An 18,344-nucleotide genomic window follows, 5' to 3' on the forward strand; every position below is an offset into this window, starting at 1 on the left:
ATAAGGCGCCGGTCAGTCGAGGTCAGTTTTGACCCCCTCTCCGTCGACTTTTCGGCCAACCGTCACCGGCCCTCGTGTTCTATCTCCCCAAGGCACCATCGTGCCAAATTTGACGCGCCTGCGGCGCCGGGAAGTGCCCTATCGGGCACCTGACTACTTTGCTTTATATATATATATATATATATATATATATATATATATATATATATATATATATATATATATATATATATATATATATATATATATATATAACTATATATATATATATATATAGTTTTATACATATACATATATATGTAGTTTTATATATATATATATATATATATATATATATATATATATATATATATATATACATAATACGAACACAGGATACTCATTTCTGGCCTGATCGGATTTTGAAAAAAAAATGTCTTTGTTTTTTGTTTTTTTTTCAATTAAAACAAATTGCATTCGTCTGTTTTGAAAATCTGTTTTATTTATGTTTGCCATAATACTTGCCATACTCTAGCCCAGGGGTCTCCAAACTACGGCCCGCGAGGTCCTTTTGTCTGGCCCGCACACACGGAAAAATTGTTTGAAAATGTAGTTTTGAGTGCAAATACCATGAGTTAAAACATTATGACTCAAATAGCGAAAATGCAATGGACGAATCGCTGGACAGCTGTTCACCTCTCAACTGCTTGTGTTCATTAGAATTAGAGGTATGATTGAAGACATGAACATAACACAAGAGCTGGCTTTCCTACATAACATGTATGGCACTGTTACTGGAGAGGAAATATGCAATGAGTTTAAGAAAACATTTGCTGATTATAACTTTGACTGGACTAACTTCAGTTTCCTGACTTTTGGAGGGGGGGGGGGGGAGTACACCAGTGGCATAAAGAAAGCCTTGTTTGGACAAGTGAAAGAGAAAAACATTCTAGAACCAATCTTTCTGCCCTCTATTATTCACCAGCAAGCCTTTGTGCTAAATATATGGACATTAGCAGTGTACTGAATCCTGTGGTGAAGATTTTTTCGAATTTAATAAGGTCACATTGGCTCAACCATAGATAGTTCAGTAATCAGAGACATGTTGAAAGATACAAACGCAGAATCGCAAGATTTACTATATTTCATAGCAGAAGATGGCCAAGTTGCGAGTAAGTTCTGAGCAGAGTATTTATGGTAAGAACGGAAATAGGTAGCATCCTGGAAAGAAAAGAAAAGCCACAGCCAATAATGTCTGATGAAGAGTGGGTAAAAAAATTGGCCTCTGTTGCAGACAAAACTAGTCATTTACATTTTCTGAGCCTAAAACTACAAGAGAGGGAAATCTAGTTTCTTATCTATACACCCACCTAAAGGCTCTTAGATCCAAACTTGTCATGTTTTTGGAACAAGTACAGGCCAACAGCTTGAAGCACTATCAGCAGTGCAAAGTCTTTACGGCTGAAGCAACCACTGAGTTCCCCACATCATTTGTATGCGAGATAATCAATGACCTCTAGCCGCAGTTTCAGTAGCGGTTTTCTGACTTGGATTCAAAGGCAAAAGAAGTGAGACCATTTCAAACCCATTTGAAGCAAATGTGGCCACTTGCAAAGATGAACTGCAGCTGGAGTTCATTAGAGATACGTTCACAGAAGGGCAGGTATGTTTTTATAAGTTTTTGCAAAAAGAAGACTTTTCTTATATTAAAACTTTTGCATCAAAGTACCTTTCAAATTTTGGGACAACATACCTGTGTGAACAAAATTTTTCAAGAATAAGATACGTGAAGAATAATTTGCGAGCAAACTTGGACCTCCAGTGTGTTGTCAGTTGCTGACTGTGTTTCTTTCAGATATTTTTCTCCGTGAGGGAGGCACTTGAAATTTGTATATATTTCTATATAAATTATATTTAGTTTTTTTTTTTTTGGGGGGGGGGGGGGGGGGGGGCTCCATAAAACCGAAGAGATGTCTTGAAGAAAGTATGTTATTTTATAGTTGATGCGGCCCTCGGGCTGAAAAGTTTGGAGACCCCTGCTCTAGCCGGTCAAAAGAATATAAACGTGTAAGCTTTGTTTGTGCAAGGGTTTCTCGTGTTATGTTTATTTTTATGGTTTTACTTTCTCGTATACAGAGTATAGAGCAAATATTGTAATCCCTGAGTCGAAAAAACATAGTTCCGCAATTTTTTACGTATGTCTCTGTGTGTGTATGTGTGTCTAAAAAACGATAACTTGAGTACCGTTACAGCTAGGTTGATGAAATGTCATATAGAAGTATTGGGTCTACGACAAATTCCCGAAAGACACTTGCCCGAATGCCGTTTGCCCGAATGCCGATTTCCCGAATGGACACTTGCCCGAATGCGACAAATGCCCGAATGGACACTTGCCCGAATGCGACAAACGCCCGAATGGACACTTGCCCGAATGCGACAAATGCCCGAATGGACACTTGCCCGAATGCGACAAATGCCCGAATGGACACTTGCCCGAATGGGACAAATGCCCGAATGGACACTTGCCTGAATGGGACAAATGCCCGAATGGACACTTGCCCGAAGGCCGTTTGCCCGAAAATTTTAACATTATATATTACTAAATAATCATTCGTAATCAATTTAAATTTAAAATGTTGGTAAACAAAACACATCTAAGCAAAAAGAAAGTGAAAAAAATAATATTATATATATTACCACGCAGATATTCTAAATTAATTTGCATTTGATATTTAAAAAGTGTAGAAACATACTTTCTCTTCCATATATGAAATTAGACAAAAATACAATTTTCATTCATCTCCGGATTTTAAAATGAGTTTTGCTTTCTTTATTAAGTAATCGCTTCAACACATTGTCTTAACAAGGCGCATTAAATGGAGATCAAACATATCTGACTACGTTTAGTTTTTAAATTCGCCGCCTAGACCTCGCCTCATTCTTTTATTAAATGATCACCACACAAGTTAAGCATAACAAGATAAACAAACGCGCCTCTGTTCAATGTTGCGAGACGCCGCGCCGCCTACGCCGTGTCATAAAAGCTATATAACCACCGCAACACCTCGGCTAAACAAGTTGTTCAAAACATACATCAAAAGAATGTTAGAACACCGCCGCCAACATCACCTTACATTTATTAAAGAATAAAGTTTTTCAAACAGCACTTTCCCAGTTTTGAAAAAAAAAATAATAATAGCTAAATTTAAAAATATAAACAACTTTGTTTTATGCTTAGAATTGTGTTTATAATCAAAATTTCAAACTTAAATTGATTAAAGAATGTCTATTTAGAAATATTATTTATTTTCTTATATTAACATTTTTCGGGCAAACGGCCTTCGGGCAAGTGGCATTCGGGCATTTGTCGCATTCGGGCAAGTGTCCATTCGGGAAATCGGCCTTCGGGCAAGTGGCATTCGGGCATTTGTCGCATTCGGGCAAGTGTCCATTCGGGAAATCGGCCTTCGGGCAAACGGCATTCGGGCAAGTGTCTTTCGGGAAAACGTCCGGCTCCCAGAAGTATTATATCAAATTTGTAGTTCTGTATCAACTTTTCAGCGATTTCCGATAACTGGAAGTGGAACTTACTCTGCTTTCAATATTTCAAAAGCCTATAACTTGAGTACTGTTTCAGATAAATGAAGGAAATTTCACATATAAGTAAAATATATCTTTTTATGCCTTCTATCTTCTATGCCTTGAGTAGTTTCCGTTGACCGGATGTAGTATTTACGTTATTTCCGATTTATCAAAACACGCATGTGAATTTATAAAGTACTAATAATATTTCGCACTATTATACACATGTTAGTTAGCGTTCACTTGGTGCGCAATTCTTTTTTCTACGAGATGTATTCTATTTTAAAAAGTATAAAAAGTATAAGTAATTAAGAATCATGTCTATATCACCCAAGTTTCCATCCCCCGTAGTGTTATATAAGAATATATACAAGCATATTCGAGAAAAATTAGGGGAGATCACTCCCTTTTTAAATTAATTTGTTATTATTAATTTTAAATACATTTCGTTTTGCCATTCTTTTGCCATAGTATGTATTTTTTTCAATACGGTGGGGGGGGGGGGGGGGGGGGCTGGCTTTCTTTGACGATGTGTGATGGGCGGAGAGGGGGGGGGGGAGGGAAGTAAAAATCGTCAAAAAAGCGTGACGTCATTTATGAAAGGCCCCCTAAACAAAAATAAGTAAACGTACATACAACCGAAACTTTTGTTATCATATTCTTTCTGATTATTTGTAGAATACAGGATAGTATAGAATAGTAGTTCTACCAATACAATAAAGTACATTTTATATTGTAAAATCACAATTGGTTGTGGGCCCCTAACCAACGCTATAAAGAAGCAAAAGTCGTCTTAATATCAAGAGGCCTCTTTTCAAAAGTAATTTTTGTTTACAACAGCGTGTGTATTATTGTAGAAGAAAGAGGACTCGGCTTTCACAATAGTTTAAAACCAAAGGGGAAAAGAATATACAAGACCGTGGGATGGTGTCTTTAGATTAAAGATAATCCAATCGCAGCTACAGTATTCTTTTTACAAAACATCCATCACGTCAAAAATGCAAGAAAATTCATTTCTTTAACTATAAAAAACTGTTTATGGTCGGCTGTGGGTCCCTTATTGCCGCCCCCCCCCCCCTGCTTTGCGGGCTCTGGCGGCACTGTAGTTCCGCCTCTTAAACGTCAACATATACACAAATGCAAACAATAATGCAGAAAATAATGCAAAAATTAACATGTACGGCCCTTGGCTCAGTTTAATTATTCGAATGTCGTGTGCCACCGTGTCAATATTGTAGGCTTCTTTTTAAAATGAACGAAGCCACCATAGTGCTCACATGATAGACCAGGGCACCAAATTGCACCATACCGGGGCGCCGGCGGGCGTGCTTTATTCAATTTAGTTAAAGAATATAATACCACATTTTATCGATGGACGCGCCTGATTCAATTTAATAAACAACTATAATACTATATTTTATCCATATTCTATCGCATTCTTTAAAAACGAATGTTTGAGCTATGGTGCTCACATGAAATAGCATCCTGCGGGGCGCCAGAGGACGCGCTGATTATATAGTCAACTATTATTGTCGCCATCGTGTCTTTAGATAGAACCTCTACCTGCTGTAATGTTAGACCTCTTTTTTTCTTCTTTAAAGTTTAAAAAAAAATTATCGGAAACTTTGACCTGCAACTTTTTAAATCAAAAGTAGGACAACCTTTTTGCTAATTGTTATATCAACGAAAGCTAGCCTCCGTATTAATGTAACATACTTTTACAACAATTCTGGATATTATTAGTTATATGCATTGTATGAGCGGTTTAATTATTAAGCTGGTAAATTATTTTTAACGTAAGTGTAAGCACAAAGCATCTTTGATGGTAGTAAAACAATACATAATCTAAGTGATAAAATAAATAGTCTAAGAGTCATACACGGCCTTTTTATAGCTTAGCAACGATATCTTTGTGATAGGATTGAGAAGATTAATTGTGCTAGTTTCTAGTGTGTTTGTTCCTGATAAGGCTTTTTTTAAAAACCAAACCATGAATCACACATCAAACGTTGGTGGCATGCTGCTTCAACCAGCTACAACTGTTATTTGCTGTAATAGGTTTTTGTTTTCTTGCAACACATGGAAATACAGCTACGCTGAAGCTGATGTTGTTGAAAAGGACACATCATGTCCATGCATGTATTTGCCCTCATTGTGGGTGTATTGGGAGATAACAAGGCTACAGGCTAGACTATCACAATGAACATTCTCTAATCTACACTGACTGTTGTAAGTTCTCGCGTGAAAAAATAAATTCTGTATAAGCACTGTACCCAGGTGCTAATACAAAACAAATGCAGCACTGTGCCTATATTTCAATGTACCTATCTTAAACGTATAGGTCTACCTATACTATATGTTACAGCATTTCTTCATACCATAGAGTTTCTTCAAAAATTAGTTACTCTAGTACTGTGCAATTTATTTTTACATTTATATCTACCTGCCTAGCTAGCTAGCTAACGCTATATACATACTCATCAGCTTTGGTAGAATTTTGTCACCCTTATAGACACACGCGCACACAAAAGAGAGGGAGAGATTAAAAGAGCGTTAATAAGCATGTATTTCTAGACGTGACCTTGTATTTTTTTTTAAACCGGTTATTTTTTTTAAAAATGTAAACAAAGTAGGCGCTGTATTTCTGGGATCATAGTTGTTAGGGGTCGGTCTACACTACCGCTCAGAACACCCCAAGAAAACTCGGATACCGAAAGGTGTCAGGGGCGTCGCGGAGGCACCGGTTGCACTACAGCGGGGGCGCCGGCTACGGCCCCTGGTTTGGTTTAATCATCAGATATCCTATGTCGCCTTGCCCCTATTGTGGGGTGTTTTATAAAATGAACGTTGGCAGTGGCGGAACTAAAAAAAAGGGCCACCCCGCAAAAAAATTATTTTGTAGACACCCCCTCCCATAGATAGATAGATAGATAGATAGATAGATAGATAGATAGATAGATAGATAGATAGATAGATAGATAGATAGATAGATAGATAGATAGATAGATAGATAGATAGATAGATAGATAGATAGATAGATAGATAGATAGATAGATAGATAGATAGATAGATAGATAGATAGATAGATAGATAGATAGATAGATAGATAGATAGATAGATAGATAGATAGATAGATAGATAGATAGATAGATAGTAGGGTTCTGCAAAAAAAATATTGTGTAATATTGCAAGGCCGGCGCCCTCCAGGGGGGGGGCGGCAATTTTATTCTCTATACAAGGTATATAAAAAAAAATCGGATGCCGTTCATCCGAGTGCCATGAAACTTTAGGGAGTAGATGAGAATACTCCCGAGAATATTTCTGCGAAAAAGAAAACTAAAGTTTCTTATGGGCGGCGCCATATAGGGTACAACTTTCGTCAATACACGGTTAAGCGCCCAGAGTTTTAGAGCGACTATGTTGGCACTTGGCATCCGTTAATCGAGTGTCCTGCATAGCGAGTAAGGGGTACTACTATATTCAGTGGTAAAACTACAACAGGCTTCTAAAAATAACTTTGTAACGAGAGGAAATCCTTCTGTACAGTTTCGTCACCTTGCGAAAGATGAAAAAATAACTTTTTGAATATGAGGAGCCTACTGTAGAGTTTCGTCACTTTGCGAATGATGCAATAAGCATCTATTATTAGCCAATCCAGTCAGAAATTGAGATCGAGCATCTAATAATAGACCATTAGTAACGCTAGCATATTGCATCAGTCACACTGATGTTTAAAACATGTCAAATACTTTTTTTACGTGTTAAAGAAAAAAAAATCCTGTTCATTTGTGTCACTTTAGGGAATGACGAAATCTGCATCATTATTAACAGGATGCTATTTGGCCGATGGCGCCTGTTAGTTTTAAGGAGCCAGGGGTCGTACGCCGCGCCTATGCGGTAGTGTAATTGGGGGGTGGGGGGCCTGAGAGCGCCCCTCTACGTCTCTGACAGAGGCGGTCACCGAAGTGTGTTCTACCATATTATTTCGGTGAGTGATTAATGTACACTCAATGTTTTCATGCGGTAGTGTAGGTAAACCCGTGTCCTGATATTTATGATCCAAGCGCAGGCATTTTTTTTACATTTAAATAACTCATTTTTAGAAAAGAAGGTCACGCGTCTAAGAACATATAATTATAATTGATAACGCGTTGGTGAAATCCTAATATATTTCGTCAAACTTTCTTCTATCCCCGCGGCAACGCGCGGGGGTCGGGTACGCTAGTATCTATTCTATTTATATAAAAAGCAATGCATGTGTGTTTGTCCTTTATGCATTACTACACCTCTCTTCACATCGCCGTGAAACTTTAGGAAGTTGTTGAGAATAGTCCTGGGGAGGTTTCTGCGGAAAAAAAAAATTCAAATTCGCAGGGTTGGCGCCCCGGCAGGGCGCGATTTGTTTTTCTCTATATACCGTATATAAAAATAAAAGTCGATTTTGGTTTGGCATCGTTCATCCGATCGTCATCAAACTTTGGTGAGTTTATTAGAAAACTATGGGGAAAGGTTTTGTAAAAAAAAAAATCATTTTTATTCCGCAAGGGCGGCGCTACGGGAGGGTGCTATTTTTTTCTATGTACGGTATATAAAAATAAAGTCGATTTTGGTTTGGCACCGTTCACCCGATAGCCATGAGACTTTTGGGAGTTGATAAGAACACTCTGGGGAAGGGTTCTGTAAAAAAAAAAAAACTTCATTTTTAATTTCCGCAAGGGCGGCCCCCCGGCAGGATGCGATTTGGCGCCCTGGTCTTTCCGGTGAGTGCTATGGTGACTACGTTCGGTCTAAACAGTGTGGTAGACAATGGATAAGACGGGGCGTTACACCGCCGGCGCCCTGGTAGGGTGCGATTTGGCTGCAAACAAAATTTTCAGTCTCGGCCCCCAAAGGCTCACATGGGCCGCTGAGGGTCATGTAATATGTTTTGTTTTAATAATCAGAAAAATTAACCAAGGTTAGATTATTAACTGTGATGTTTCTTTTTGTCCGTAAAAATTGTGTCTTCACTTTGCGAATGATGCAATTAACATCTATTTTTAGACAATCCAATCAGCAATTGTTAACAGGATGCTATTTGGCACTCTGGGTTATCCTATGAGCACGATGGCGCCTGTTATGTTTAAGGAGCCAGGGGCAGTACGCGGCGCCTATGCGGTAGTGTAATCGGGGGGGGGGGTGCTCCTGAAACCGCCCCTCTACGTCCCTAACACATGGACGGTCACCGAAGTGTGTTCTACCATATTATTTCGGTGAATGATTAATGTACACTCAGGTTTTCATGCGGTAGTTTAGGTAAACCCGTGTCCCGATATTTATTATCCAAGCGCAGGCATTGTTTACATTTAAATAAATCACGTTAGAAAACAAGGTCACGAGTCTAAGAATATAGGATTTTTATATTTTTTATATATTATTATATTTTTTTATATTTATTTATATATATATTTTTATATTTCGTCGGACTTTCTTCTAACCCCGCAGCAACGCGGGGGGGGGGGGGGGAGGGGTACTCTTTTATGCATTACTACACCTTTCATCCGATCGCCATGAAACTTAGAGAAGTTGTCGAGAATATTCCTGGGGAGTTTTCGGCAAGGAAAAAATTCAAACTCGCAGGGGTGGCTCCCCGGCAGGGCGCGATTTGTTTTTTCTCTATATACGGTATATAAAAATAAAAGTCGATTGCGGTTTCACAGCGTTCATCCGATCGCCATTAGACTTTGGGGAGTTGATTAGAACACTCCAGGGAAGGGTTCTGCAAAAATATCTTTTTTAATTTCGCAAGGGCGGCGCCTCGGGAGAGTGCAATTTTTCTCTATATACTGTATATAAAAATAATAAAAGTAAAATGGAGTGACACCGTTCACACGATCGCAATGAAACTTTGGGAAGATGTTGAGAATATTCCTGGGGAGGTTTCTGCACAAAAATCATATTTAATTTCGCAAGGGCGGCGCCACTGGAGGGTGCGATTTTTCTCTATATAAGGTATATAAAAATAAACGTCGATTGCGGTTTCACAGCGTTCATCCGATCGCCATCAAACTTTGGGGAGTTTGTGAATACTCACGAGAAGGTTTCTTGGGTGGAAGGGGGAGAGGGGGATTTAATTTTGCACGGGCGGCCACCGTCAGGATGCGATTTGGTGCCTTGGTCTTTCCCGTGAGCGCTTTGGCGACTACGTTCGGTCTAAACAGTATGATAGACAATGGATAGGATGGGGCGTTACAAACGCTCACTAAATTGAATCAGGCGTGTCCACCGGCGCCCTGATAGGGTGCAATTTGACTGCAAACAAAATTTCTGTTTCACCCCCCCCCCCCCCCCCAAAGGCTCACGCTGTAATATGTTTTATTTTAATAATCAGAAAAATTAACCCAGGTTAGATTATTAACTGGGATGTTTCTTTTTGTCCGTAAAAAATCTTTGCGAATAATGCAATTGGCATCTATTTTTAGACAATCCGATCAGAAATTGAGATCAAGCATCTAATAATAGATTATTAGTAATGCTAACATATTGCATCAGTCACACGGATGTTTAAAACGATTGCGGTTCGACACAGTGATAGACAATGGATAGAATGGGGCGTTACAAATGCTCACAAAATTGAATATATATATATATGTATAATGTTTAATGTTGAGATACACACAAATTATTAAATTAAGCTAATTGAGACATTTTTTTCACGAAGTGTAATCCCTTAAGAATGTAAAGATCTGTTTTAATGGCTAGCAATATTTTAAAATGATAAACATGAGAAACTTGTACTCTGTTACTAACAACTCAAACTTAATATTAGACAATTTTTTTTTCATTTTGTGGATCCTTAGTGGAGGTTCTACGACACTGCACACAAATTTCCGTAATATGTAAATTGACATAGATCAATACATGTACATAAGAAATTATGCATAATAATGTAACCATTTTTCTTGCAGGACCTAAGGTCAGATATTGAGTCTGAGATAAGTGGCAAGTTTAGAGATTTGACTCTTGCTCTTCTTGATCATCCTAGAATATTTGATGCCAAGGAATGTAATGATGCTATAAAGGTTATTCTTTTCCATCTGAATACATAGGTTTTACAATTTGTTAAAGATGAATATTACTATTATAGGTTAACTAACATAACCCTGCCAAAACATACCAAATAATCCACGATTTAAAATTATTAATTCAAAATAATTTGGTTCTGTTATGTATATTATTTTTGAACTAATATAAACATCTATGGTTTTTTTTTTTAATGTTTCCCTTTTGGCCCTGACAATCTATAGGGCAGATGAAGTAGAGTTAATATATTTTTTTTTAACACTGCATTTTTAGGGATTGTGTGGTTTGGAATAATGCCAAGCAGCCTTAACTTTCCTTAACTTAAGTCGGGTATCCATCAAAGCTAGATCGACTCCGTTACGTCTTACATTCTTGAGTCCAAGTTAGGAACTCAAAAGATATTCACATAGTCAAGCTCTTTGAGTTCAACCCCATTAGCAAAAGAAATAAGTCTGCTTAGTTTTTCTTGCATGTTTTTTGACTACTAGTTCGTAGAGTTTGACTCAAATTTAACATGAACAAAACCTAAGGTACTAAACAAAATTCCACTAGCAACGAATCTATTGAAATAAACAAGGTGAGGAAGTAAAATATTACACACGAGCCGGCCCGCGGCATAACATACGCCGCTATTTAGTTGTTTCTAATTTTCAATTATTCATAATTTGTGAATTCGACAGTACCAACGCTGACACTGAAAATATTTCTTTAAAACACTATAAGTAGCTCGTTAAGGACCATAACCCCCCCCCCCCCCTTCCTTCCCTCCCCCCCCTCCCCCCCCCCCCCCCTACGTTTAAAATCGTTGGCTCTGCTTGTAAACATTTAGAGTGAACACAGCTCACTAAAACCATGTAGGGATGGGGAGGTAGGGAGAGCGTTTGCAGCTTGTTTTCTAAGGGCTCGAAGAAGAGAATTATATATATAGAAGATATTTAGGCAGCATTGTTCACTGTAGAGAAGACTGTACCTCTGCAATTAAGACACTTATTTCTAAAGCCAGCCATCAAGCCGTTATAACCATGCAAAAAACATAGGGATTAAAGAAATCTATGTCAAGACCAAATCCTGACTATTTACAAGTAACATCTTAGACATTGATTTGTATGGCAATGAATGCTGGAAAGCAACCATCGCTACCATACAATCTATGTGTTCTTTCCTAAGTGCCTACAAAGAATAAAAAGCATCCATTAACCCAACACCATATTCAATTTGAAATAGAAATGAAAGTAATCAAAAATATATAATTCTCTTCATGGAGGGACCATGCGGGACGTCACGTATACGCACACCGCCCCCGCCTCTCCCTCGCTCTCAAGGCATTCTCAAAAGACCATATCGCTACCTCCCCCACCCCACCAGTCTTGTGAGCTGTTTGCAATCATAGAGCCGGGTCGAATTAGTGATGGCTATTAGGGGCAGACAATTTAGTTTTTAAACAATTTAAAACTAAGGGGAGCTAATAAACGGGTCTACGACGAATTCCCGAAAGACACTTGCCCGAAGGCCAATTTCCCCAATGGACACTAGCCCGAATGCGACAAATGCCCGAATGGACACTTGCCCGAAAGCGACAAATGCCTGAATGGACACTTGCCCGAATGCGACGAATGCCACTTACCCGAAGGCCGTTTGCCCGAAAAATGTTAACATTATATTTTACCAAATTATCATTCGTAATCAATTTCAATTTGAAATGTTGATACACAAAACGTATCTACGCAAAAAGAATGTAAAAAAAATAATATTATATATTACCACGCAGACATTTTAAATTAATTAGTATTTGCTATATAAAAAGTGTAGAAACATACTTTGTCTTCCATCTATAAAATAAGACAAGATACCATTTTCGTTTATCACAAGTTTTTAAAATGAATTTTGCTTTCTTTACTAAGTAATCGCTTCAAAACATTGTCTAAACAAGATGCATTAAATGGAGATCAAACGTATTTGACTACCTTTAGTTTTTAAATTCGCCGCCTAGACCGCGCCTCGTTCTGTTGTGAAATGATCACCCCACAAGTTTGTCATAACAAGATAAATCAAACAAGCGCGCCTCTGTTCAATGGTGCGAGACGCCGCGCCGTCTACACCGTGTCATAAGCGATATAAAACCACCGCAATACGTCGGCTAAACAAGGTGTTCAAAACTGGCATCAAAATAATGTCAGGACATCACCTTACATTTATTAAAGAATAAAGTTTTTTTTACAGCCATTTCTCAATTATGGAAAAAAAAATAAAAGCTAAATTTTAAAATTATAAACAGATTTGTTTTTATGCTTAGAATTGTGTTTATTATCAAAATTTTAAACTTAAATTGATACAGAATCTCTATTTGGTAATATTATTATCTAATATTAACATTTTTCGGGCAAGTGGCATTCGGGCATTTGTCGCATTCGGGAAAGTGTACATTCGGGCACTTGTCGCATTCGGGCAAGTGTTCATTCGGGCGTTTGTCGCATTCGGGCAAGTGTCCATTCGCGCATTTGTCGCATTCGGGCAAGTGTCCATTCGGGAAATCGGGCAAACGGCATTCGGGCAAGTGTCTTTCGGGAAAACGTCCGGCTCCCGTAATAAACAAGTTCTGCTGGATCGTTTCATTGTTCTCTGTGAACTGATAGTGTTTTATAGCAAAATATTTTCAGTCACTGCATTGGTACTGTCGAATTCACTAATTATGAATTACTGAAAAATAGAAAATAAAACAACTAAATAGAGGAGTATGCTACGTCTCTGGTCAGCTCGTCAAAAATATAGGACTACACTGGATGGGTAAAAAAGAAAGGTGGTGCTAAATGAGCCATCTATTAAGAATGAGAACAGATAATATTACAGGAATGGCGCTGAACTGGACGCCTCAAAGAAGAAATAAATAGGGAAGACCAATCGAGATGTGTAGTAGCATAGTGGAAAAAACAACTCACAAAGACAGGAATATCTTAGGAAACTTCAAAGAAATTTACCAGAGATCTTCAAAAGTGGAAAGAGCTTTTTTTGGCAACCCCATGTGTTCCAGGCGCTGAAGGGAAAAAATAATGATTATGAGACGAACTCACAATCACCCAACCTGCCATCCCAGACATTTTATAATAACTAGAGAATTATTTAATGCTTCAGTAGATAAACTCATTAAACTCCTTAACTTTGATATATATTTTTTGTTTAGGGTGTTGGTACAGATGAAGATGCACTCATTGAAATCCTTAGTAGTCGCAGCAATGCAGAGATAGCAGAAATCAGGGCACAGTACAAGGCTTGTATGTACATTTGAAAATGTTCATTTTTATTACCACTTCTAGCTTGAGACTAATTTTACTAATTTTATTTCTTAGTGTACAAAAGAGAACTGGAGCGTGATATTCAAGCTGATACTAGTGGTCATTTTAAGCGCCTTTTGACTTCATTGGTGACAGGAGGAAGAGAAGTGGATCGACCTCAGGCTGATGTAGAGCTTGCGAAGAAGGAAGCTCAAGAACTTTATCAGGTATCATGATGACATTTATGGCATTTCCATTCTCATTTACCATGCTGTATATTAAATTCATCATTGACACTGGCTATAATTTTCAATTGAACACTAAGTTACATACAGTTGAAAATATCAGTAGTCAAGACACTTATTATAATATTTTTATTTATAGCATGATATATTCTATTCATATAATTCTTTGATGATCCAATGTATAATGAATTTACTATTTCTTTCAGGCAGGTGAAAAGCAGATGGGCACAGATGAATCAGTATTTAACCGCATATTGTGCCTGCGTAGCATAATACAATTAAGAGAAACCTTTAATCAGTACAAAGCCATTAGTGGAAAAGATATTGAAAAATCCATTCAAGCTGAAATGAGTGGTAATCTTGAATTAGGCTGCATGGCTATAGGTAGGATTCATGTATTGAGAATTTGGTTTCATCATACACATAAGCCTATATTGTTAAGTAGCACAAGTAGTCTGATAATTCCTTGGGAATTTAAAAAAAATTCATTTGCTCTTTGAAGAAAGCCTAACAATGATCTAAATTAATTATTTTTGCTATAGTATATGTCACAAGCTCAGTTAGCCAAATTAATTGAAAATTGATACTCACATATCCATGTTTAAGAAACACTGTCTACTTGTTTTAAACATTTTATTTAAATACGAGTGTTCCTGTCATGCGTTGCTGCGATCTATTCCTACACGCTTTAAACAATGGGACATTTTATAAGAGTTTCTTTAACACGTTGTCAATTGTGTAATTGTTTACTAAAATTAATAAAAAGTCTCAGGAATTAACACTTCTAAAGATTTAAACAGAAAAATCAGTAAAAACACTTTCAAAATCTAATCTATAATAATGTTCATGCTTCTGTATTATTCATCAATCACTGAGGTGTTCAAATTGAAATTCTGTTTTTTTTTACTCTAAATATGCATTGTTTCAGACACATATTTAACTGCAGGTAATATTTAAAAAAAGATATTAGTTAACTTGATGTACTCAAATGATAAATCCTTAACTTCCCTTCATAAACATGTGTATATATATATATATATATATATATATATTACTTGTATGTGTTTGTAAATTGGAAATGATCTTACAAACACATGCAGTCTATTATATTATAGCACTTAAGTTAATTGTGTTGCAATGATCCACCTAGTGCACTACTCTATCTTTGTTGCACCAGCAAGCAAAACTTTAAAATATTTTTTATGGCACTCTGATAAACTGTGTCGAACTGCATCCAAAGTTATATGGCGAAAAGATGAAACGTGTCAAACCACAATCAGCATTTATTTTTATATAGCTTATATAGAGAAAAAAAATCGCGCCCTGAAAACTGAAAGGGCGCCACCCCTGCAAATTTGATATTTATTTTTCACAGAAACCTCCCCAGGAGTATTCTCAACAACTTCCCAAGTTTCATGGCATAAAAGAACGACGAACAAACACACATACATTGCTTTTTATATATATTGAAGATAGATGAAAGCAGATTATGACATGAATTTATTTACCATGACATTTGTTACAGAAGATGTTTCCTGTCCAGACTGTATTTACATATTTCACGCCAACGTCCAAAATTATTTCTGCTACAAATTTTTTGTTTTTAAATTAGTTAGACTCAACAATGTCTCTTTTTTTTAAAAGCCTACTTGACATATGAACATTTGGTTTGAAGCAATTTGAACCAGATGTTCCCTGGGACCCTTGTTAAAAAAAAAATTGAGCCAAACTATTTCAACCAGCACAACAGGCTTGACAACTTACTTCATCCCAATTAGTGCCTACATAGCTTATTTAGGGTATTGGTTTATGAACTTCAGTATCTTTTCAAACAGCTTGTACACTAGGTTATTAGAAAAATATTAAAGGCATACATTTTTTGTCTTGGTTTTAAAACATTAAATTTGTTTAGTCTTCAATTTAAAAAAATTAGAAGTTTTAGAAGTAAAATTTAGTCATTTATCAGTTAAATCTTTCCAATATTCAGTTCTTTTTTTTGTCTTACATTCACAACTAGTAGTCATTATTTAGAATGTAGAGTGGATGTTATCTTTATTACTTCGTCCTTTACTTATTGAAAAGGTCTTAAATAAAACCCAAACAAAGCGCACTTCCTGTATGCTCTCTAGTGTTATCTATTTCATTCATGACCATGATTAATACCTTTCTATCAGTGTTGTAATATGATAGTCTAGCTATGCAGTCACATTTATTTTCACCATGGACTTTAGTTGAAAATTTCAAGAGACAATTAGGAAATGTTTTAATGGAAAACAAAATATGTAGCTTTTTTCTATCAATTTTTTTATTGGTTTTCAAGCTTATGAAGCAATTTTTCTTACAAACTGATTGACTGTTTCAATGTCTAAACAACTTTCTAATAATAACATTTTTGTTTAATAAGTTCAAGTTGCCAAGAACCCAGCAGCATTTTTTGCTAGCAGACTGCATAAATGTATGAAGGGAGCGGGAACCAATGATAAAGCTCTCATCCGTGCTGTCGTTTCTCGCAGTGAAGTAAGTCTACTTTTTTATTTGGAGTATCCATGTATTGAGTTTTGTAATAATTTTCTCATGTTTTTTACATTAATTTCATCAGGTGGACATGGCAGCTATTAAAAAAGAATTTCAGACTATGTTTGGGAAGTCTTTGTCCAGCTTTATTGAAGGCGATACTAGTGGAGACTATAAAAAAATGTTGCTTGCTATCGTGGGAAAATAAAAAGAAATCCAAAAACCTACTGGTTGTGTATAGAGAATATTTTCAGATTTAAAAATTAATTAAAGACATTATTTAATATGCAGTATGCCTACTTTTAAAAACTTGTAAACATTTTTTATTTCCATGGATGTGTAACAATTTGAAACAGATTGTATTTTATGTATGAAAATTTTAACTCTACCATGTTGTATTAACAGCAGCAAAATGCAATAACTATGGAAGTTGCTCTTTAATTACTACAAAAAAGTTCAATCTTTTGCCAACTACTATGTCACAACTTCACTGTAGAATTTAAAAGGTTAAAACATTGTTATTTTTCTAGAAAATTTAAAAAATGCTACATCTGTAGATGATTGAGGAAAGGTCATCTAAAAATGCTTATAGTTATAGCACTCAATTAATTTAAATTGCATTTCTTAATTAGCTCTGTATGTTTTTTTATGTCTATTTTTTGTACCTATTCCTATTACAATGGTACCACATAGAACCAAAAAAAAAAAGCTCAGGCCACAGAAATTGTGACATATTTAGAGGAAAAATTAAGCCTTTTAAGTTGCTTTATCTTCCAGGCATTATAACCAATTGGGATTAACTGTTTAGATTATAATAGGAACAGTCTGCATGGTTACATAGTGTATTTCTTCCATGCACCACCTTCATCCCCAGATCAAATTATTTCCCATGTCTTAAAAAATAATTAATTGAACTGTCTGAAGTGATTGATCAGCTCTATCAGGTACCACTGTAAAATATTTTTTTAAAATATATTACATTGTGCACAGTACTAAATTAAAATATCAGTGATTATGTAGTAAGTATATGCTTTACTTATTTTTGTGATTGCAGAACATAATTTCAAATTACTTATTTTTGTGATTGCAGAACATAATTTCAAAATATATTTTGTGCTTTATAAAGCTTTTTTTTATTGATAAGGTTTTTGTAAAATTCTTACAACAGAACATTCCAAAAAATATTTTAAAAAACATTTAATGTGTTTTACAGTAAACTTCACATTTATTTTGATCACTGTATGCTCATGTCAATTATCTCAACTGTTTTTATCAGTTTTGAAATTTGTTAACAATGACCCATTAGGGTAGCAAGATACTAATAGAAACAAGACTAACTAGACTCATATTTGTGACAATTCAAATTAATTTTTTGTATATGTTTATTTTCACATAGCCTGCTTATGATAATTAGCAATAAAAGCTTGCAAAGCTAACTTTGTTTTTATATACTTGATTTTAAAATAATGTACATTCTTTCCCTTTCTCTCAAAACAATCTAGTCATGTCAAAACAGTAGGCTATATGAATTCACAATCTAAAAAAAGTATAATAAAAAACAAAGGTTTTTATTCATGCACTGTCTTGAGCTAATGCTCTAAATTAGTTTTTCACAATGTTACAGCAAATATTACCTTTTGGTACCATTACCTAGTGCAAAAAAAACCTTACAAAGTGTATCTAAACTGCTTTT

General features: G+C 36.0%; 1 protein-coding gene across 1 annotated transcript; it reads left to right on the plus strand.

Annotated features, from left to right (window-relative positions):
- Nucleotides 1–1,136: 1,136 nt before the first annotated feature.
- LOC131930484 (annexin A11) lies at nucleotides 1,137–18,087 on the plus strand. The gene is made up of 8 exons (XM_059286997.1): nucleotides 1,137–1,176; nucleotides 1,524–1,642; nucleotides 10,509–10,622; nucleotides 13,802–13,892; nucleotides 13,968–14,119; nucleotides 14,344–14,521; nucleotides 16,542–16,654; nucleotides 16,737–18,087. Exons 1-8 carry the CDS (start codon nucleotides 1,137–1,139, stop codon nucleotides 16,857–16,859), a joined length of 930 nt encoding a protein of 309 aa, XP_059142980.1. The 3' UTR covers nucleotides 16,860–18,087.
- The last annotated feature ends 257 nt before the right edge of the window (nucleotides 18,088–18,344 follow it).

The sequence above is a fragment of the Physella acuta genome, unplaced genomic scaffold (assembly GCF_028476545.2).
Source record: "Physella acuta isolate Inbredline_101_S28 unplaced genomic scaffold, ASM2847654v3 ptg001786l, whole genome shotgun sequence".
Classification (NCBI taxonomy): Eukaryota; Metazoa; Mollusca; class Gastropoda; family Physidae; genus Physella; species Physella acuta.